The sequence below is a fragment of the Chiloscyllium plagiosum genome, unplaced genomic scaffold (assembly GCF_037043375.1).
Source record: "Chiloscyllium plagiosum isolate Xiang-an unplaced genomic scaffold, Cpla_swu_hap1 HiC_scaffold_2, whole genome shotgun sequence".
Taxonomy (NCBI): domain Eukaryota; kingdom Metazoa; phylum Chordata; class Chondrichthyes; order Orectolobiformes; family Hemiscylliidae; genus Chiloscyllium; species Chiloscyllium plagiosum.
The window spans coordinates 152167190-152189501 of NW_028270140.1; the positions used below are offsets into that span (position 1 = coordinate 152167190).

Below are 22312 nucleotides of genomic sequence, written 5' to 3' on the forward strand. Positions count from 1 at the left end.
TGCAAAGTAATCACCCAGTCTGTGTTTTGTTTTCCCAATACAGAGTTAGAAGTGGACTGTGCAGAGTTGGTGAATTATGAGCAGCCCTGAGCCTGTGTGAGGTGGTGCTGATGGAGAGAGAGGGCTCAAGATTGTGCAGATGGCAACACATGACACTGAGTGTGAATGGCAGATTTCATTCTCTAAATCAAGTTGCCATATTATTACCAGACCATGGGCTGCTTTCTCTTGAGAGAGAGAGACAATTGGTGGTGGTTTAACCTGAGGGCCACCACACCTCAGTGAGGGGAGAGTTGAGAAGGAGGGTGCTTCATGGTCACCTGAGCCAATGTGGGGATTGAACCCACACTATTGGCATCACACTGCTTTGCAAACCAACCGTCCAGCTAACTGAACCAAACCCCAGATTCCCTAAAATGTACGATTGAATCAGATCAGCTTTTCCAAATTTCAACAATGGTCAAATGCAGCCATTAGGTTAGCTTTTTTTTAAAATACCAGATTTTTTAAAAAAGTCACCTGCTGCTGTGGTGGGATTTGAACCCATGGCCCCCGGATTGGGTGTCTGGATTAGTCACCCAGTGACAGTAACAGTAACAGTACATCACCAATTCCTGTTATAGCACAAGGGTGAATGCAGGGCTAAGATAGGTCCCACGTGGCTGTGATGCCTCACACAGTCAGATGGACACTGGGGGAATGTACTTGCATTGATGGAACTGTTCCTGATGAAGGTTGGATCCAAGAGGGACACATTAGTCTGTAGCACCTTCCTGTTCAAGGAGATGATCTTAATGTCAGTATAACTTTGGGTCATTTGGAGATTGAACTAAATATTCTGAGTGTGTCAATGTCTTTCAATACTGACATCAGAAGCGCCTAAAAAATATCAGCACATCACAGAACATTAAATATTGAAAAAAATTAAATTTGAAACCAAAAGCTAAAATACTACAGATGCTGGACATTTTAAATAAACATCAAAATGCTGCAAACACTCAGCAGGGCAGACAATACCGATGGAGAGAAATAGTGTTAATGTTTTAGTTCCATGTCCTTTCACCAGAAAATCAAATCACAAAGCATTCACAGAATCTGTTCCACTCTCACCGTGCACCTTCTACAGGCTGAAGAATGTGGTAACGGTTTCTTACCATGTACCTGCAACCGAGTCTCTTTTTGGATCAGATACAAAAGATTGAATCTTGACCTGTATTCCACCAGACACAGGTAAGTGTGATTGTCCCTCACACTCAGCTGGTTTATCCTGGTCGAGGCATTTCCCTCCTCTGGGTTCCCGATGAGCTCGTACCGATTTCCACCGTGTACAGATGTCCAATTTCCCTGTGATTGGGCTGTAAATGTAATGATGTGTTGGTAGGGCTCCTTCCTCATCCAGGTAACAGTGGTCAGGGGAGGGTAGGATCTGGTCTCGAAGATACAGGGTAAAGTAACTGAATCTCCCTCTGTCCCACTCACCACTGAGACATCTCCTTGAGCATCAAAGGAAAGGACAAACATCAGAATGGATGAGGGCAGTGTGCAGAAGGTCTTATTTCAATATGTTACATTCCTTTCAACTTCACAATAAAATGAACAATTAAAGACTCCACTCATATCTCTAACAGGTCTGTCCTCGACATTCCCCAGGAAGAGTCACCCTGATCAAAATGTCTCCTCGCCACTCAATTTGAAAACCTTGATTACAAGATTAAAAATCAGACATCACCAGGTTATAGTCCAACAGGTTTATTTTGAAGCACTAGCTTTCGGAGCGCTGCTCCTTCATCAGGTGATTGTGGAGTATAAGATTGTAAGACACAGAATTTATAGCAAATGTTTATAGTGTGATGTAACTGAAATTATATGTTGAAAAAGACCAGGATAATTTGTTCAGTCTCTCATCCGTTAGAGTGACCATGTTGGTTTCAGTTCTTTAAAATGTAAATCACAATTTTCTTTTAAAAGTTACATTCTCAAGTGAACTTTAACAATTGGTGTCTGTCAGCCCAGATAATGTATTGAAAGTGTGAGCTCCCCTGTGTGATACTGTCTGTGCCACAATGTTTAGACTGATTCTAATCTAAAAAATAACTATAGAAACTTACATGGATTCATGCAGTTTTTTGAACAAAGTTTGATGAAATTCTGAAAGTACAACTTCACCCCACAAACTAATATGTGTTTGTGTGCATGTGTGTGTGTGTGTTTGTTAGGGGGTGGTTGTTAGTGTCTGTGAAAGTGTGCACGCAAGTGTCTGTGTATGAGTATAAAGGGGTATAAGTCTGAAAGAGGATGAATGTGTGATTGTGGGAGTGTATTTGTGAGCTTATGAAAGAGCATCTGCGCCTGTATGTGTGTCTGGAGGAGTGTGTGTGTCTGTGTATGTGTGTGTCTCTGTATATTTGTGTGTGTCTCTGTATACTTGTGTGTATGTCCGTGTGTGCAGGACCGCTGAAGTGTTCTCTGACTGGGGGCGGTGGGCGGGGGGGAGCACTCCTGTCTGTTGATTGTTGTACAGTGCACATCCATCCGTTGCCGTAGCTTCTGCTTGGTCTCACCAATGTAGCTTGCCTCAGGGCATCCTTGCCTGCAGCGAAAGAGAGAGACAATGTTGGCTGAGTTGCATGAGTACCTGCCACATACAGCAGTCTGGGACATTCAACCTTGGACTTTCAGGTGACCATCCTCCAAGGCGGACATCGGGTCTGGCAGCAACGAAAAGTGGCCGAGCAGAGTTCGGTACCCATGGGGATGGCCTCATCCGGGATCTTGGGTTCATGTCACACTACAGGTGATCCCATCACACTATACACATACACACACACACATACTGATGCAGACCCTCTCTGATACGCTCACACATACACTGCCACACTCACACATGCACCCTCTCACAGACTTTATACTTACACTCACACACAGGCACAACTCCTCACAGACATTCACAACCATCCCCCTCCCCTCCTTCCACATCCCCGCCCCACACACATATGCACATGCGCACATGCACGCATGCACATATATGTTTGTGGGGGTGAATTTGTACTTCCAGAGTAACATTTTACTTTGCTCAAAAATCCATGTAAAATTCTATAAATTCATTTTTTAAGATTAGAATCAGTCTAAACGTTGTGGCACAGACAGTATCACCCAGGGGAGCTCACACCTTCAATACATTGTCTGGGCTGACAGACACCAATTGTTAAAGTTCATTTGAGAATGGAACTTTTTTAAAAATGTTTTGTGATTTACATATAAAAGAATTGAAGCCAACATGGTCATTCCAAAGGATGAGAGACTTAACAAACAATCCAGATCTTTTTCAATATGTAATTTCAGTTACATCACACTATAAACCTTTGCTATAAATTCTGTATCTTACAATCTTATACTTCACACCCACCTGATGAAGGAGCAGCGCTCCAAAAGCAGTGCTTCCAAATAAACCTGTTGGACTATAACCTGGTGTTGTGTGATTTTTAACTTTGTCGACCGCAGTCCAACACCGGCATCTCCAAATCTTGGTTACAAGATATTTACACGGTGTGGAGGTGCCAGTGTTGCACTGAGGTGGACAAAGTCAGAAGTCACACTGCACCAGACTTCACCTGATGCAGGGGCAGTGCTCTGAACCTTGTTATTTCAAATAAACCTGTTGGACTATAACCTGGTGCCGTGTGGCTGCTGAAGATACTCACAGATCGGATCCATTGAACCCTCCTGAATTCATTCATGCAAAACCCTCCACCCATTGCTCAAAGTTAATTTTCTTTAAACGAGGTCAAGGATTTTACAGCCTTCCCCCTCACTCTGTCCAGCAAACACATTCAAAGTATTGACCACACTTTGTGAGAAGGAGAACCCCCTGGTGTCATTCCTAATGTAACCATTCACCAGCACCAAGCTGTGACCTTTGAAATGAGCACAGGTTAATTTAAGCTCAGAGTCCAGATTAAAGTTTTCTATATTAAGTAAGATATTTAGGTGCAGGAGGAGGGGGATAATCAGCCATGTGGCTCTTTGCTTCATCAACTTAAAAGAGGAGCTGTGAGGTTAAATGTTTCCTCATCTCAATTTACATAGAAAATCCATTATTATGCAATTGTTCCCCTGTTTGACTTCTGTTCACAAGACCAAATATCCTCTCAGAATCTGTCTTGTCAAACTCCTCAGCATCTTGAGGAAGGGTCACTCTGCCTGAAACGTTAACTCTGATTTCTCTCCACAGGTGCTGCCAGACCTGCTGAGCTTTTCTGACAATTTCCATTTTTGTTTCCGATTTGCAGCATCTGCAGTTTTGGTTTTGGTTTTTCCTCAGGATGTTCTTTGTTTAATTTATTTCTGCTTTTGTTTTATTCCATCATGGGTGTCACTGGCCCAGATGATGTGCATGTATTGTCCATCCTGATTGCCCAGGTGAAGCTGCTGTTACGAGACGGCGGTGAAGCCTTCTGCTAATTAAACCAAACACCCAGAAAAGCTCACCTCGCATCGCCATCTGTTAAAGTATGAGGAAGAGAGGACTCCCAAAATTCACTTTTATATTAAAAATCAATTTATTCTTTGACTCGAGAAGTGAACATTAAACAACAACTATTTCCAACTCTTAGCCTCCTTTCCCTAAACTGCTCGCTATCTGTCTCCAACTCTATAACAATCTACTGTTCCAATAACCATCAGTATTAAAGTTACATCAGCTTCATTACAAAACCACACAGTGGCTGTTATTATTGATGTGTTTCTTCTTTCATCTCAAGATCTCCCTGAGTTGTCTTCTGTCTTTCACTGCAAAGATGTTTCATATGAGAAAGGTACCTTTGGTACAGAATGTTTTGAATGGCAGTTTCTCAATGGCAGTTACTCTCTGTCTAACTTTCAAAATGTCTGCTTTTTTTATACCCCAAACATCAGGTGGTTTCATTGTTTTGAAGTTGGCAAAAACAATAAATTCAAACTTGATTGGGTTTTAGTATCCGGGGCATAATTTACACTGATTGGTTAGACTCAAATTATCGTCAAAACAATTGAGGTATCTAATTTTCCGCTAAATGTTACATATTTTCAATTTTCCAGTACACTCTGAGACTGCTCGTTAGTCACATGTTAGGTGCCTGCACATTCTCAGTGTAGAACAGCTTTCACTCTCGCTTAAAGGTACAGTACGCAGCTTCAACTTCATAACAACTCCCCTGAAGAAAAAAAATGAACCATCATAATGAAAAGATGTCTCCATTTTTTGCCTAATTCTTAACCCGATGAAAGTGAAATACATAGGATATTAATTTAAGTTCATATTGATTTCCACACACATATGTATAACATTGTTATCTGTTCAACATTATTTAAAATTTATCCGTTAAATTTGTGATAATGTTGTATGGCCAGTACCAAACTTAATAATTCCTTTTCGATGGTAGAATATTTTTCTCTGGTGGGTATTGGGTTTCTTTGAAAAGTAACCGACTGGCTATTCAATTCCATCATCATCTTCCTGCAGCAGTACAGCCTCAAGTCCAATATCATGAGCATCGATTGCAACTTTGATTGCAACATTTGGTGCAGCTAAAACTGGTGCCACAGTTAATACAACTCTTACATTGTCAAGTGCCTCCTGGCATTGTTCCATCCACCGAAATGTCGTGGTCTTCTTTAGGAAATCCGTGAGTGAAGTCACTACCCTGCTGACATTTGGAACAAACTTCCAGTAGAATCCACTTAGTCCCCAAAATCAAAGCACTTCTTTCTTTGAGGTTGTTTGTGGAAATTCCTCGATGGTCTTTGTCTTTGCATTCCTGAGGGCCAACATTTCATGACCGATGTTATGTCCCAATAATGTCTCCTCTGCCTTCGCAAATTGTGTTTTCTTTAATTTTATTACCATTTTGCTTCTCTTAATCGTTCAAAGAACTGTGTGCCAACTGTACCATGTGATCTTTCCATGACTCACTAAAGATCACTGCATCATCCAGATATACTGCACAGTTTGTTAACACAGCCACACCTCTGTTCACGAGCCTTTTAAATGTGGCTGGTATGTTCTTCATTCAAAAGGTAAGCACTTTGAATTGACATAACCCATTTGGGGTGACAAACGCAGAAATTTATTTCACTTTCTCTGATAAAGGGATGACAATACCCAAACAGTAAGTCCAACTTTGTGATGTTAGGGGCTTGTCCAACTTTCTCTATACAGTCCTCCAATTTTAGTATTGATCTGAGTTTGCTTTTGTAATGGCCTTAACCTTCCAATGGTCAACGCAAAATTGTTGAATCCCGTCAGGTTTGGTAACTAAAACGATCATCGAACTCCACTTGCTTTGACTCAGTTCGATGATAGCTTCATTGAGCATTGCATCCACTTCCTTCTGGACCTGTGTGGCGTTGAAAGGATTAAGCCTGTAGGTGTGTTTTATTGGAACAGCATTCCCTACTTCTACCTCATGCACAAGAGGATCAGGCCTCTCCATCTTATTCCTGCATATGTCCTTGTACTGCTGCAACAATCCTTTCCACTGGTTCTTTGTCCCTGGGACAGATTGTTCACTCACCTATCCCACTCCTCAAGGACTTCTTCATTGTTTCAGGCATTTTAAGGTAATCAAACTGCACAACATGAGATTTGATTCCTCACCCTGTGGGGCAGTAACTAACACTGTTCCTCCAGTTCCCTGTTTTTCCTGTCCAGCATCTTTACCTGATAGTTTACCTGACTCAACTTTTTTCTCAATTTGTCACGGACCACTGAACCTGACTTTGAGAGGATATTCTGTTATTGGTAACAATACTAACACATCATCCCCACGGGAAAATGTCTGAATTTCGGAGTGTTTATCTGCCACCTGCTTCAATCTACACTGCACCCTCTTTCAGTGCTGTTTCGCTAACTCACCTGCCTGATTTAATCTCTCTCTCACCTCTGATACATAATCCAAGTGTGTGACCTCCGACTTCAGTCCTGTCAATTTCTCTTTAATTAATTTCAAAGTACCTCTCACTTCATGTCCGGATATTAACTCAAAGGGAGTGAACTGAGTTGATTCATTTGAGCCATCTCTAATGCAAACAATATGAATGGGATACCTTCATCCCAATCATTCAAGTAATCCTGACAGCACATTCTTAACATGGTCTTCAGGGTCTGATGCCACCTTTCCAAAGCTCCCTGAGTTTCAGGATGATATGCACTTGGTTTAATGTGCTGTATGCCTAATCTATCCATGACTTCTCTAAACAGCTGAGCAATAAAATTAGACAATGGTCTGACTGAATCTCTCTGGGTAGCTCATACCAAGTGAAGAAAGCTACTAACTCCTCTACCACCCTTTTTGCCTTAATGCTCCGTAATGGAATTGCATCCGGAAATCTGGGAGGCACACCCATTATGTTTAGCAAGTACTGGTTCCCACTTATAGTTATAGGGAGGGAACCTACACAATCATCATAACCCACGTGAAAGGTTCTTCAAATGTGGGAACTGGCAACAAAGGTGTTGGGTTCACTGCTTTGGCTCACCGACCACTTGCCTGTATGACACATACGGCAAAAGTTAACAACATCTTTGTGCATCCCAGGCCAACACAACTATCTTTTCATTGTCCAAGGGGATGTGGGTGTCCCATGCACAGCCAGCCTTTATTGGCCAGCGCTGGAGAAGGAATGGTGAGCTGCCTTCTTGAACTGCTGTATTCCCTCAGCTGCAGAGACATTCACAATACGGTTGGTAAAGGATTTCCAAGGCTTTGTCCCAGTGACACTGAAGGAATGATGAAATATTCCCAAATCAGGATGGTGAGTGTCTTGGAGGGAAGCTTGTAGGTGGAGATGTTCTCCTGTATCCCATGCTCCGAAAGCTAGTATGCTTCCAATTAAACCTGTTGGACTATAACCTGGTGTTGTGTGATTTTTAACTTTCCCACAACTGCTTGCTATCTGCCTCCAACTCTATAACAATATACTGTTCCAATAACCACCTGTATTAACATTACATCAGCTTCATTACAAAACCACACAGTGGCTGTTATTGTCAGTGTGTTTCTTCTTTCAGCTAAAGATCTTCTGGGTCGACTTCTGTCTTTCACTGCAAAGATGTTTCATGTGAAGAAGGTCCCTTTGATTGAGAGTGTTTTGTACGGCAGTCTCTCAATGGCAGTTACTCTCTGTCGAACTTTCAACATATCTGCTTTTTTTTTATACCCCAAACATCAGATTGTCTCATTAGTTTGAGGTTGGCAAAAAACAATAAATTCAAACTCGATTGAGTTTTAGTATTCTGGGGGATAATTTAATCGGATTGTTTAGATTCAAATCATGCTCAAAACAACTGAGGTATCTCGTTTGCAGTGAAATGTTACATATTTTCAATTTGGCCAATTAAACTGCTGGAAGCTGTCAGTGACTGAATTGAATTGAATCGAATCGAATTGAATCGAATCGAATTGAATTGAATTTATTGTCACATGTACCGAGGCACGGCAAAAAGCTTTGTCTTGTGAGCAGTACAGGCAGATCACAGAGTTAAGTAGCACAGATAGTAAATAATAGGTAAACAACGGAAAAAACAAAAAGACAGGTACAGGCGAATGTGCCTGTTGTTAACATCAAGGCTGTATTTGAGCGAGTGTACATCAAGGAACCTGAGCAAAACTGAATCCAGTGGGAATCCAGATTGAAACCTCCGTGGGTTTCAGTCAGACCTGGCACAGAGGAAGCTGGTTGTTGTTCTTGGAGATCAGTCATCTTAGCTCCAGAACACATCTCTACAGGAGTTCCTCAGGTTAGTGTGTCCTTGGTCTAACCATCTTTAGCTGCATCATCAATGACCCTCCCTCCACCATAAGGTCAGAAGTGGGGATGGTTGTTCACTGATGAACATGGGATACAGGAGAACATCTCCACCTACAAGCTTCCCTCCAAGACACTCACCATCCTGATTTGGGAATATTTCATCATTCCTTCAGTGTCACTGGGACAAAGCCTTGGAAATCCTTTACCAACCGTATCGTGAATGTCTCTGCAGCTGAGGGAATACAGCAGTTCAAGAAGGCAGCTCACCATTCCTTCTCCAGGGCTGGCCAGTAAAGACTGACTGTGCATGGGACACTCACATCCCCTTGGAAATGAAAAGACAGTTCCAAGTCAGGATGGCCTGTATCCGATTTCATTTTTCACTGAGGTCTTCAAGGTCCCTACTTTGGAAGGTGCTGGTGGAGGGAATGTTGCTGTCTTGCTGCAGTGCATTTGATAGTTATTTTTATTCCCACAATGATGTTAGGGTGGGATTTCCAGGTCTTTGACCCAGTAATAATGACAGAGCAGTGATATATTTTCCTGCACAGTTCCAGGCAAGTGGGAAGTATTTCATCACACTCCTGACTGGCCAAGAGGCTTTGCAGTCAGGAGGTGTATTAATTCATAGGATTCTTAGCCTGTGACCTGCTCTTGCAGCCATAGTTTCATTTGCACTCCTGGGTTCACTCCTTATCCACAACTGAGGGGCAGTTAAGAGTCAAACACATAACTGTGGGTATGGAGTCACATGTAGGTCAGATCGGGTAAGGATAGCAGATTTCCCTCCCAAAAGGACATGATTAACCCAGATTCTTTTTTAATGGTGATGGTTACACGGTCATTATTAGACTAGTTTTCAGTTTTAGATATTTTCAAATTCAAATTTCACAAACTGCCACAATCCCCAGGACATTAGCCTCTGGCAAGGACAGCTCCCACCATTTTCTCCTCAGCCAATAGAGGTGGAGGATAGCAACAGTGAGGTTCTCGGCCAATGTGAGCTGAGAGTTCCTTCACCCTGAGATGAGCTCATCCAATGAGGGTTCAGGAGGTGCCAGGTCTCTCTTGTCCTCACCCAATGCTGATAAAGCTGGACCTTCATTGGTGGGGATCTTGGAGCTTGGATTGTCAGTGATGTTTTCTCTGTTCCCCATCCCAGAGCAATGAAGCCAGTTTGAACGTGATAATGAATGAGTGTGACTTTGGGAGGTTTCAAAGATGGTGATGGAATGGTCTCTAAATCCCAGTCATGTCTCTTTCTCTCTTTGTCTCTCTCTCTCTCTCTCTCTCTCTCTTTGTGCCTCTCTGTCTCTGTCCTTCTCACTGCCTCCTCCCTGACACCAACTGGAAGAGCCCAGTAGAAGGAGCCAACCCGAGAGCTCCCAGACCAGGTGGAGCCTGTTCCCATTGAGCTGTCAGGGCAGTGACACATCCAAACATTGTTCCTCACCTTTCACTTTCAAGCGTGTTCCTTTTCCAGATCCAAACTTGTCAATATTGAGATCCACACAACACCAATAGGACCCAGCATCCTCCCAGCTCAGTCCCTCCATCATTATTGAGGCATCTTTGTTGCTGAGGTTCCCCACGAATCTGAATCGATTCCCACCGTCCCGCTGTATCACATTCTCACACAGCTCACCCTGGGAATGGTCTGGACCAGGAGACGTACACTTAAAGATTAAAGCCTGTGTTTCCTCCTTGTACCATAAGATGGAGCCGGTGAGTGTGAGGTGAGTGTCAGGGTGGGTGAAGCTGCAGGGAAAGACAGCGGAGCCTCCTTCTTCAGCCCTCACTCCATCCGCGATTGTCATTGACCAGCCATTACCAGAATCTGCTGTGAGGGGAGAGAGAGAGAGAATATAAGACATCAGCACAGACACTAAACAGTGAGGTAAAACATTGAATCTGTTATTTCGTGAGAAAAGGTATGATATGATACAATTGTGATTTCTGAACAGACTAGTGACAGTGTGGAATGAGCTCCAGGCTGGATACAACAGAGGGCTTTGGGTGGTTTTTGTAAACATCCTGAGGTTAGACTGTGGGGGTTGTTGCTGTTGGTTGAAGAGAGGGTTTGGTGCTTGAGAGTTTTCTGAACTCTCCATTGTTCCAGGAGACCCAGAGTTATCTGAAGAGCAGGACTCAGGGCCCTCCCTGCAGAACGTTTTCTATGGCCCATCACTTTCTAATCTATTACCGAGCCAGCCTTCAGCAAACTGGCTCATTAATCAGTCATAGCAGAGGGATGGGGGATGCAGTGGAAGCATTGTGGGGGTGGGGGTGGAGGTGGATACAGAGAGACATGAAGATGGAAGAAAGTAAACTGAAGTAAAAAAGTAAACTCATCGTTGTGCGAGAGAACTCCTGTCTCGTTCACGGAAGTTATGGCTGGTAATGATTTAACCTGAGGGTCACTCTGCCTCAGACAAGGGGCAAGGTTGAGAAGATTGGAACTTCATGGTCACCTCAGACAATATGGGAATTAAACATCCCTTGTTGGCATCACTCCACATCACAGACCAACTGTCCAGCCAACTGAGCTAACTGACGATGAGAAGGCAATCCAAGTAAATCCAGAAGGCAGTGTGAATATCGTCAAGTGAGGGCATAAGGGAGTGTGGCATGGTTGGATGGCATTTACTTCTGAGTAAGGCAGACGAGCTGAGGGCGTAGATTAATGAGTGGGGATGAGATATTGTTGTTATCACAGAGACATGGTTGAGGGTGTGACAGGATTGACAGCACAATGTTCTGGGCTATCGCACTGTGAGATTAGACATGTAGGGGTAGGGGGAATGTCAAAGAGGAGGGGGTGTTGCAACATTGATGAAGGAGTTAATCACTGACAGAAGATGGATGATATCTTAGAATGTTCCTCAAATGAGGTCACATGGTACAATGTAAAAACAAACCCCATCACGACACTCTGTCTCTTACCATCAAGCAAATTTTGTATCCAACTGGCCTTCTCTCCCTGAATCCCATGCCACCTAACTTCACTAATTAGTCCACCATGTGGAACTTTGACAACAGCTTTACACAAGTTCATGTAAACAATATCTCCCCCTCTGCCCTCACTTGTCTTTTGGTTACATTTTCAAAAAGCTCAGTCAAGTTTGTGACACATGATTTCCCCTGCACAAAGCCACTTTTATGTTTTTCAGGAGCTCCAACACTTCCTCTTCAGTAAAGTGAATTCCTTCAAGACATTAATATTTATTTGCCCGAGTTCCCTTGCGTCAATTTCATTCTCCACAGTAAAAACTGATGCAAAATATTTGTTTAGGATATCCCCCCCTCTCCTCTGGTTCTACACATAGATGACCTCATTGATCTGGAAGAGGCCCTATTCCCTCCCTGGATGCTCTCTGGCTTCTAATGACTTTGTAGAATATCTTTGACTTATGCTCAGCCTGATCAGCTGAGGTTATCTGATGTCCACTTTTTACCCTCCTGATATCCCTCATAAGAATGCCCCTACAGGCCTTATACTCTTCAAGAGATTCACTTGATCCCAGTTGTCTACACCTAATACATGACTCTCTCGTACCAAATCCAATGTGGCCTCACCTCTTGTATCTTTGTCCATACATCTCCGACCCCTTCCCATCACACTTTGATTATCATTCACCTCTTCACTACCATGCATTATCTGCTCTCTCTTTTTTTTTGATTGGTTGACAGGAAAACTAATAAAATATGGATAATTATGAGTGCTCAAATAGGATAGGCAAGAAGGTCCTTTCTTCATTCATACTGTGGTCAGTAAACAGGAAAGATAGATTTAAGGTCGGAGATAGAAGTGGGAGGAGACTTAACAGATTCTTCCTCATGGAGAGGTTAATAAGAGTCTGGAACACACTGCCTGAAAGGGCGGTTGAGTTACAAACGCTGCTAACATTTGTACTTCAATGTTCATTTGCATCTCTATTTGCCTCTTCAGTAGCCTGCACCTCTGCTCTGTCATTTCTATTTTCCGAATCCCTGCAGTGTGAAAACAGGAGATTTGACCCAACAAATCCACATTGACCCTCTGAACAGCATCCCTTTTTTATTATTTTCAAAATTCCCTCCAACTGAGTCCCACCTCCCACCGCGATCTCCACTCCACTAATTTCATTAAAGCCCTCAATAAGTTGGTTAAGAAGGCTTTTAGATGGAGAGCAGCAAAATGGGAGAAGTCGAGTGAGGTCATTGTTGACTGATACAGACATGATGACCCAAAATGGCCTCCTTCTACGCTGTAAATGTCTAAGATTCATGAATCTACAAGGAAAACATGAAGGAATAAATCATCACGCTCGGAATAGTCAATTGTCACTGCTTTCATTTTTGATAAAACAAATGATTTCTCCCTGATGTAGAAACCGCAGTGAAGGAAAAGGCACATCGTGCTGAGCAGGAACAGTTTGGGAACTAAATACCAGACAGCAACAGACCATCAAGGAGGAGGCAATTCCATGATGAACAAAGTGGATTTGAAAGGTCAGTATTAGAAAGTACTTACTGTGACCCCGTACTGAGACTGACAGCAGGACTGCAGAAAGACAAACATAGAGAGACCTCATCGTTAATACTTCACCATTTCATCCTTCTCACTCGCTTACTCTTGTCCTTTTACAGAAAAATACAGAAGTTACTTGACTTCCTGCCAAATAAATGTGAGGCAATCATACACGATACGAACAACAAACGGGAAGTCTGTGTACGGTCAGTAGGAGCTGAGAGAATGACAAAGCTATTATAAAACTGAGGCGCCAACCACAGCAACCGTTGAGAAAGGGAGATGTTACATCAGCTTCCAACACAAATCTCAAAATCAACAGCTTCAGCATCAGTTGGGGCAGGACAGTGTTAGAGACAGAATAAAGCTCTTTCAACACCATCTCCATCAAACACTCCCAGGACAGCCACAGCTCGGGGTTGGATCCAGAGTAAAACTCCTTCTACTTTTTAAAATTGAAATTAACCAGAAGGAAAGCACCTTGACATTAAAAATATGACGCCTCATGTTAACAATTTCTGCCCTGGGAAAAAGTCTCTGGCTATCAACTCTATCTATGCCTCTCATTATCTTATACACCTCAATTAGGTCCCCTCTCTTCCTTCTTTTTTCCAATGAAAAAAGTCCAAGCTCAGTCAACCTCTCTTTGTAAGATAAGCCCTCCATTCCAGGCAGCACCCTGGTAAACCTCCTCTGAACCCTCTCCAACGCATCCACATCTTTCCTATAATACGTAAAAGCAATGACTGCAGATGCTGGAAACCAGATTTTGGATTAGTGGTGCTGGAAGAGCACAGCAGTTCAGGCAACTTGTCCTACCTGCCTACCTTCTTTTCCACCTATCCACTCCACCCTCCTCTCTGACCTATCACCTTCATCCCCTCCCCCACTCACCTATTGTACTCTATGCTACTTTCTCCCCACCCCCACACTCCTCTAGCTTATCTCTCCATGCTTCTGGCTGTCTGCCTTTATTCCTGATGAAGGGCTTTTGCCCGAAACGTCAATTTTGCTGCTCCTCGGATGCTGCCTGAATTGCTGTGTTCTTCCAGCACCACTAATTCAAAATCTTTCCTATAAATGGGGCGACCAGAACTGGACACAGTATTCCAAGTGCAGTCGAACCAAAGTTTTATAGAGCTGCAACAAGATCTCACGGCTCTTAAACTCAATCCTGTCTTTAATCCTGTACTCAACTTTCAAGTTCAACCTTCCAAAATGCATCACTTCACATTTATCCAGGTTGAACTCCATCTGCCACCTCTCAGCCCATCTCTGCATCCTGTCAATGTCACGCTGCAGCCTACAACAGTCCTCGATACTGTCAACAACACCTCCAAACTTTGTGTCATCTGCAAACTTGCTAACCCATCCTTCAATCTCCTCATCCAAGTCATTGTTAGAAATTACAAAGAGTAGAGGCCCAAGAACAGAGCCCTATGGAACACCGCTCACCTCCAGGCAGAATACCTTCCTTCCACTACCACTCGCTGTCTTCTGTCGACCAGCCAATTCTGTATCCAGACAGCTAAATTTCCCTATATCCCATTCCTCCTGACCTTCTGAACGAGCCTACCATGGGGAACCTTATCAAAAGCCTTACTGAAGTCCATATATACCACATTTACTGCTCGACCCTCATCAACTTGTCTCGTAACATCCTCAAAGAACTCAATAAGTTTTGTGAGGCATGACCTGCCCCTCACAAAGCCATGCTGACTGCATTTAATCAAACCATGCTCTTCCAGATGGTCATAAATCCTATCCCTTAGAATCCTTTCTAACACCTTGCAGACGATAGACGTGAGACTGACTGGTCTGTAATTGCCGGGGATTTCCCTATTTCCTTTCTTGAAGAGTGGAATTACATTTGCCTCTCTTCAGTCCTCAGGTATGACTCTGGTGGAGAGCGAGAATGCAAAGATCTTCGCAAGCTGTGAAGCAATCACATTTCTCACTTCCCAAAGCAGCCGAGGACAAATCTGGTCTGGCCCTGGCGCCTTGTCAATCTTCATGTTTGTCAAAATTTTCAGCACATGAGCTTCCTCAATCTCTATCCATTCCAGCATGTGTACCTGCTCCTCAATGATTTCATTCACTACAAGGTCCTTTTCTTTAGTAAAGACAGAAGCATAAACTCATTTAGGGCCTCCCCTACCTCCTCAGACTCTATACACAAGTTCCCTATGCTATCCCTGATCAGCCCTACTCTTTCTTTGATCATTCTCTTATTGCTCACATACATGTAAAATGCCTTTGGATTCTCCCTAATCCTTCCTGCCAAGCCTTTCTCATACCTCCTCCTAGCTCTCCTCAGATCATTTTTGAGCTCTTTCCTCGCCTGCCTGTAATCCTCTAGAGCTGAGCAAGACCCTTGCTTCCTCCACCTTACGTAAGCCGCCTTCTTTCTTCTGATGAGAAGCGCCTCCGCTCTCGTCATCCAAGGTTCCTTTATCCTACCCCTTCTTGCCTGTCTCAGAGGAACACATTTATGCATCACTCACAACAACTGATCCTTAAACACTCTCCACATGTCTATAGTGCCCTTTCCATGGAACAATTGCTCCCAGTCCATGCTCCCCAACTCACGCCTGATAGTATCATATTTCCTTTTCCCCAATTAAATATCCTCCCATTGTGCCTGCTTCTCTTCTTCTCCATAGCTATGTAGCATGTGGGGCAGTTGTGGTCACTATCACCAAAATGCTTTCCCACCACAAGATCTGTCACCTGCCCCGGCTCATTGCCGTGCACCAAATCCAAAATGGCCTCTACCCTTGTCGGCCTGTCAATGTACTGAGGTAGGAAACCCTCCTGAACACCCCTTACAAAAACAGCTTCATTCAAATCTTCTGCTCGAAGGAGGTTCCAATCAATATTGGGAAAGTTAAAATCACCCATTACAACAACCCGACAACATTCATTCTTTTCCAAAATCTGCCGTCCTATGCTTTCTTCAATCTCCCTGCTGCTATTGGGGGGCCTGTCGTAAACCCCTAATGAGGTGACTGCTCCCTTACTGTTCCTAATTTCCACCCATACTGACTCAATAGGCAGACCCTCCTTGACAATGGTAACTTCTGTAGCTGTGATACCCTCTCTGATTAGCAGTGCTACACCCCCTCCTCTTTTTCCCCCCTCCCTATTCTTTTTAAATGTTCTAAACCCTGGAACATCCAGCAACCATTCCTGCCCCTGAGAAACCCACATCTCTGTTATGGCCACAACATCACAGCACCAGGTACTGATCCATGCCCTAAGCTCATCACTTTTATTCCTGATGCTCCTTGCATTAAAGCAAACATACTTTAACCAATCCCTTGGTTCTTTCCCAGGAAATACCTTCCCACTGGCTGTGCTACCTCTTGCTATTGCCTCATCTCCATCAGCTCTCACCACCGGTGTATAGCTCAGGTTCCCACCCCACCTGCCATACTGGTTTAAACCCTCCTGAACCACTCGAGCAAACCTTCCACCCAGGACATTGGTCCCCTTCCAGTTCAGGTGCAAACCGTCCTTCATGTACAGGTCTCACCTTCCCCAGAAGACATCCCAATTATCTACATATCTGAAGCCCTCCCTCCGACACCAGCTGCGCAGCCATGGGTTAAGTTGTGCCTGCTCCCTGTTCCTCGCCTCGCTATCTCATGGCACCAGTCGTAAACCTGAGAACACTACCCTATTCGTCCTGCTCTGCAGCTTCCACCCTAACATTTTATATCCTCAATCCTATTCCTGGCTATATCATTGGTGCCAATATGTAACATGATTTCTGGTTGTTCGCCCTCCTCTTTCTGAATCCAAATGGCTAGTTCTCCCTGTATTCCATGAGATCTAACCTTGCTCACCAGTCTCCCATGGGGAACCTTGTCGAATGCCTTACTGAAGTCCATATAGATCACATCTACCGCTCTGCCCCCATCAATCCTCTTTGTTACTTCTTCATGCCTTAGGGTCTCCCTTGCTCTCTTTGTTTTCACACTGTCCCTTGCTCAAGACTCTTGGTCTCTCTTTATCTTGCATTCTCCCACCCGAGTCTCTTGGTGTCTCTTTGTCTCATGCTGTCGCGTGCCGGGCACCCCCTGTCCACCCCGACCTGTAATTCTGTCTCCGCCTGCTCACTCCAATTAAACGTTTTTTTTGCCCTGGCTTTTCATGCACCATAATCTAAGAGGGGTGGTACATCCCGGCTTCAAGCTGAGATTCCTCGTTGTCTCGTCAATCTGTAGGAGCGAGAACCCAGACTGGAGACAGAGTCAGGAGGCAGACAGGATTCAGGGACGTGGCTGACTTTTATTCAATCAGAAACTGGTGAATGCACGGAGAGGGCCAAAGGATCATCCCCGAATCTGGCTTCAACGTGAGAACACAATCCATCCCTTAACCTGCAGCTCGGGCCGGAAGAGAGATCAATGACACACTCTGATTTTTGCAGTCAAAAACAGTCTTTTTGTACAATATGTTACAATGATCATACCCAAAATAGTTGCTGTGTCCTCCCATTCCCCTCCATCGGACCACTCCTGTAAAACACCTGATCAATGATGGGCATTCCTCGAGATAATCCTGGGTTTCCTTTGTCTTTTAACAATCATTGTTTTCTCTAGGCTGGGGATTTTTCAATGTTGTATTCCAAAGTTAATAGCTGTTCTCTTTTGGTCATGTCCCAGGTTTGTTGATCTCTGAGAACTCCTTGAATTCTATTGTTCATTGTATTTGCTATCTCTATCAAATTTTATTCTTCTTTTTCGATAAAATACACTTGATTCTGGTATAAAATTTGCAATATTCAAATTTTGTACCTACTCCTACTGTTAACACTCTTTAGCTAATGAGACAAGATATGCCAAGCATTTCTTCAATGTTTTCTCTCAGTGTTTTTATTATAAAGTTTTATAATTCTGTTTAAACCCAGCACAGGATTGGATACAGAGTCATGTTCCTTCTACTTTTTAAAACTGAAAATAACCTGAAGGAAAGCACCCTTGACATTATCTCCATCAAACACTCCCAGGGCAGGAACATCACAAGGTCTGATATAGAATGAGGCAATCCCTACTCTTTCAAAACTGAAAGGAAATGGAAAATAAAGATCCCTTAAAAATGTCCCCATCTAACAATCCCAGGACAGGAAGAGCACAGGATCAGATAAAGAGTTTCGCTCCTTCTCCCTGGTAACCCAGATCCCTCTGTATTGCTGAAGGGACAGTGACTGGGGACACAGATGGAGGCTGCTATCCTGGACTGTCCGTCCTGACCACACATTGTGGGGACAAGGGGTGAGCCAGGGTCACAGATCTCTGCTGAGTTAATCACTAATCCATGTGGAGAAAGATACAAATTCAGTGAGTCTGGTTTGACTTCAAAACCAAGCACAGGTCTAAATAGAACAAAGAAATCAGTTGTGGATGCTGAAGCCAGTGTGTGGTTTGCATGTTATTTCTTTAGTTTCCATACTTTCCTTCTCAGACCCCTGACGCTTTGGGCTGTATCTTGTGTCGTTTTGGTAAGTCCAAGCAGCACTAAGTTTTTTTGAGCATTGTTACCTGCCTCTCTCTCATTCCAGGAGAAAAACAACCTGCAAAGGGGCAGAAAGAGTCAAGACGGAGAGTGTGCTGCTGATCATTCGGTTCCTCATCCCTTATGTGGAGAGCATCCTGACTCTGACTGCCCCGAGCAGGGCCAGGACAGATCGGAGGCTGCACTCGGCTGGGTGCACCAGGAGCCCCTGAGAAAGGCTGTCTCCCTGACTCAACTGAGGATGGCTGACAGCTGTAACAAGCTTCCTGTTCCTGTGTTAAATGCTAACTGTGACAGGTGGGAGGGCACTATCTCCACCACAATGACATTATATTGATTATTTTAAAACAACGAGTATAAAGAGACATTGCAATACCCACAGCGATATGTCCAGCCAGCTTTGAACACTCGGCATTGCAGGAGCTGCAGTGCATCATTCAGGGGATGACATTTTAATGACAATCAGCACACTTCCTTTGGAGATTTGGTTTTTATTTTTACAACATTCTTGGGTTATTAATTAAATCAATTTGATTTCATGGATTGTCAAAAAGAAATAACTGGGGTTCTTTCTGGGGACGGTGGGACCTCTATAAACAGGATGGTCTACACCTGAACCTGAGGGGAACCAGTATCCTTGGGGGGAGGTTTGCTAGTGCTCTTGGGGGGGGTTTAAACTAACTCGGCAGGGGCATGGGAACCCAGATTGTAGCTTCAGGGTGCAGGGCCTGGAGTGTAGGGAGGTGAGGAACATGGCATCAATTTCCAAGGAGGGTGCCTGTAAACAGGGAAGTGGTTTGAAGTGTGTATACTTCAATGCAAGAAGTATACGAAATAAGGTAGGTGAACTTGCAGCGTGGGTTGGTACCTGGGACTTCGATGTTGTGGCTATTACGGAGACATGGCTAGAACAGGGACAGGATTGGCTGTTGCAGGTTCCGGGATTTAAATGTTTTAGTAGGTTTAGAGGTGGGGGTAAAAGAGGGGGAGGTGTGGCATTGCTTGTCAAAGATAGTATTACAGCGGTGGAAAGGACGATGGATGAGGACTTGCCATCTGAGGTAGTTTGGGCTGAGGTTAGGAATAGGAAAGGTGAGGTCACCCTGTTAGGAGTCTTTTACAGGCCTCCTAATAGTCCTAGAATCATTGAAGAAAGGATTGGGAAGGTGATTCAGGAGATGAGTGACAGTAATAGGGTGGTTGTTATGGGGGACTTTAACTTTCCTGATATTGATTGGGAAAGCTATAGCTCAAGTTCGTTAGATGGGTCAGTGTTTGTTCAATGTGTGCAGGAGAGTTTCCTGACACAATATGTAGACAGGCCAACAAGAGGTGAGGCCATACTGGATTTGGTTCTGGGTAACGAACCAGGCCAGGTGTTAGAATTAGAGGTAGGTGAGCACTTTGGGGATAGTGACCATAATTCGGTGATTTTTACACTCGTGATGGAGAGGGATAAGTGTGTACTACAGGGCAAGAATTATAGCTGGGGTAAGGGAAATTATGATGCGGTGAGGCATGACTTAGGATGTGTGGCTTGGAAAAGTAGACTCCAAGGCAAGAGTGTAAATGATATGTGGAACTTGTTCAAGGGGCAACTATTGAGTGTCCTTGATAATTATGTACCTGTCAGGCAGGTAGGAAAGGGTCGTGCGAGGGAGCCGTGGTTTAATAAGGAATTGGAATCCCTTGTTAAATGGAAGAGGGCGGCCTATCTCAAGATGAGACGTGAAGGTTCAATTGGGGCGATTGAGAGTTATAGGGTAGCCAGGAAGGACCTGAAGAGAGAGCTAAAAGCAGCAAGGAGGGGACATGAAAGGTCCTTAGTAGATAGGATTAGGGAAAACCCTAAGGCTTTCTATCGGTATGTTAGGAATAAAAGAATGACTAGGGTAGGAATAGGTCCAGTCAAGGATAGTAGGGGGAAGTTGCGTGTGGAGGCGGAAGAGATTGGGGAGACACTGAATGAATACTTTTCTTCAGTATTCACTCAGGAACAGGGCATTGTTGTTGATGAGAATACTGAGGCACAAATAAGGAGAATGGATGGCTTTGAGGTATGTAGAGAAGAGGTGTTGGAAATCCTGGAAAAGGTGAAAATAGATAAGTCCCCTGGGCCTGATGGCATTTATCCTAGGATTCTCTGGGAAGCAAGGGAGGAGATTGCAGAGCCATTGGCCTTGATTTTTATGTCCTCTTTGTCTACAGGAGTAGTCCCAGAAGACTGGAGGATAGCAAATGTGGTTCCCTTGTTCAAAAAGGGGAGTAGGGATAGCCCTAGTAACTATAGGCCGGTGAGTCTCACTTCTGTTGTGGGCAAAGTCTTAGAGAGAATTGTAAGGGATAGGATTTATGCACATCTAGATAGGAATAATGTGATCAAGGATAGTCAGCATGGTTTTGTGAAGGGCAAGTCGTGCCTCACAAACCTTATTGAATTCTTTGAAAAGGTGACGAAGGAGGTTGATGAGGGGAAAGCGGTAGATGTGGTATATATGGATTTTAGTAAGGCGTTCGATAAGGTTCCCCATGGTAGGCTACTGCAGAAAATACGGAGATATGGCATTGAGGGTGAGTTGGAGGTTTGGATTAGGAATTGGCTGGATGGAAGAAGACAGAGGGTAGTAGTTGATGGCAAAGTTTCTTCATGGAGTGCCGTCACTAGCGGTGTTCCGCAAGGATCTGTTTTGGGACCATTGCTGTTTGTCATTTTTATAAATGACCTGGAAGAGGGGTTAGAAGGTTGGGTGAGCAAGTTTGCGGATGACACGAAAGTCGGAGGAGTTGTTGACAGTGAGGAAGCATGTGGCAGGTTACAGCAGGATATAGAGAAGCTGCAGAGCTGGGCAGAAAGGTGGCAGATGGAATTCAATGTAGCTAAGTGCGAGGTGATTCACTTTGGGAAGAATAACAAAAAGATGGGGTACTGGGCTAATGGTCGGATACTTGGTAGTGTGGATGAGCAGAGGGATCTTGGTGTCCATGTACACAGATCTCTGAAAGTTGCCACCCAGGTAAATAGTGCGGTGAGGAAGGCATATGGCGTACTGGCTTTTATTGGTAGAGGAATTGAGTTCCGGAGTCCTGAGGTCATGATGCAGTTGTATAAGACTCTGGTACGGCCGCATCTGGAATATTGTGTGCAGTTTTGGTCGCCATACTATAGGAAGGATGTGGAGGCATTGGAACGGGTGCAGAGGAGGTTTACCAGGATGTTGCCTGGTATGGAAGGAAAATCGTATGAGGAAAGACTGAGGCACTTGGGGCTGTTTTCACTAGAGAAAAGAAGGTTTAGGGGTGACTTGATTGAGGTGTACAAGATGATTAGGGGGTTAGATAGGGTCGACAGTATGAACCTTTTCCCGCGTATTGAGTCGGGTATTACAAGGGGGCATAGCTTTAAATTAAGGGGGGGTAGATATAGGACTGATGTTAGGGGTAGGTTCTTCACTCAGCGAGTCGTTAGTTCATGGAATGCCCTGCCAGTAACAGTGG

General features: G+C 44.0%; 1 protein-coding gene across 1 annotated transcript; it reads right to left on the reverse strand.

The window, feature by feature from the left end:
* Positions 1–1086: 1086 nt before the first annotated feature.
* On the reverse strand, positions 1087–13361 carry LOC148152019 (sialic acid-binding Ig-like lectin 10). The gene is made up of 4 exons (XM_087994109.1): positions 13301–13361; positions 10241–10627; positions 6363–6374; positions 1087–1490 (listed from the first exon to the last, which is right to left on the reverse strand). Exons 1-4 carry the CDS (start codon positions 13359–13361, stop codon positions 1087–1089), a joined length of 864 nt encoding a protein of 287 aa, XP_087850235.1.
* Positions 13362–22312: the final 8951 nt, after the last annotated feature.

Coding starts and splice junctions, on each gene's coding strand:
- LOC148152019 (XM_087994109.1), bottom strand. CDS start 13,361: ATGAGGTCTCTCTATGTTTGTCTTTCTGCAGTCCTGCTGTCAGTCTCA. Junction 10,628..13,300: donor AGTCTCAGTACGGGGTCACA/GTAAGTACTTTC, acceptor CTCCCCTCACAG/CAGATTCTGGTAATGGCTGG.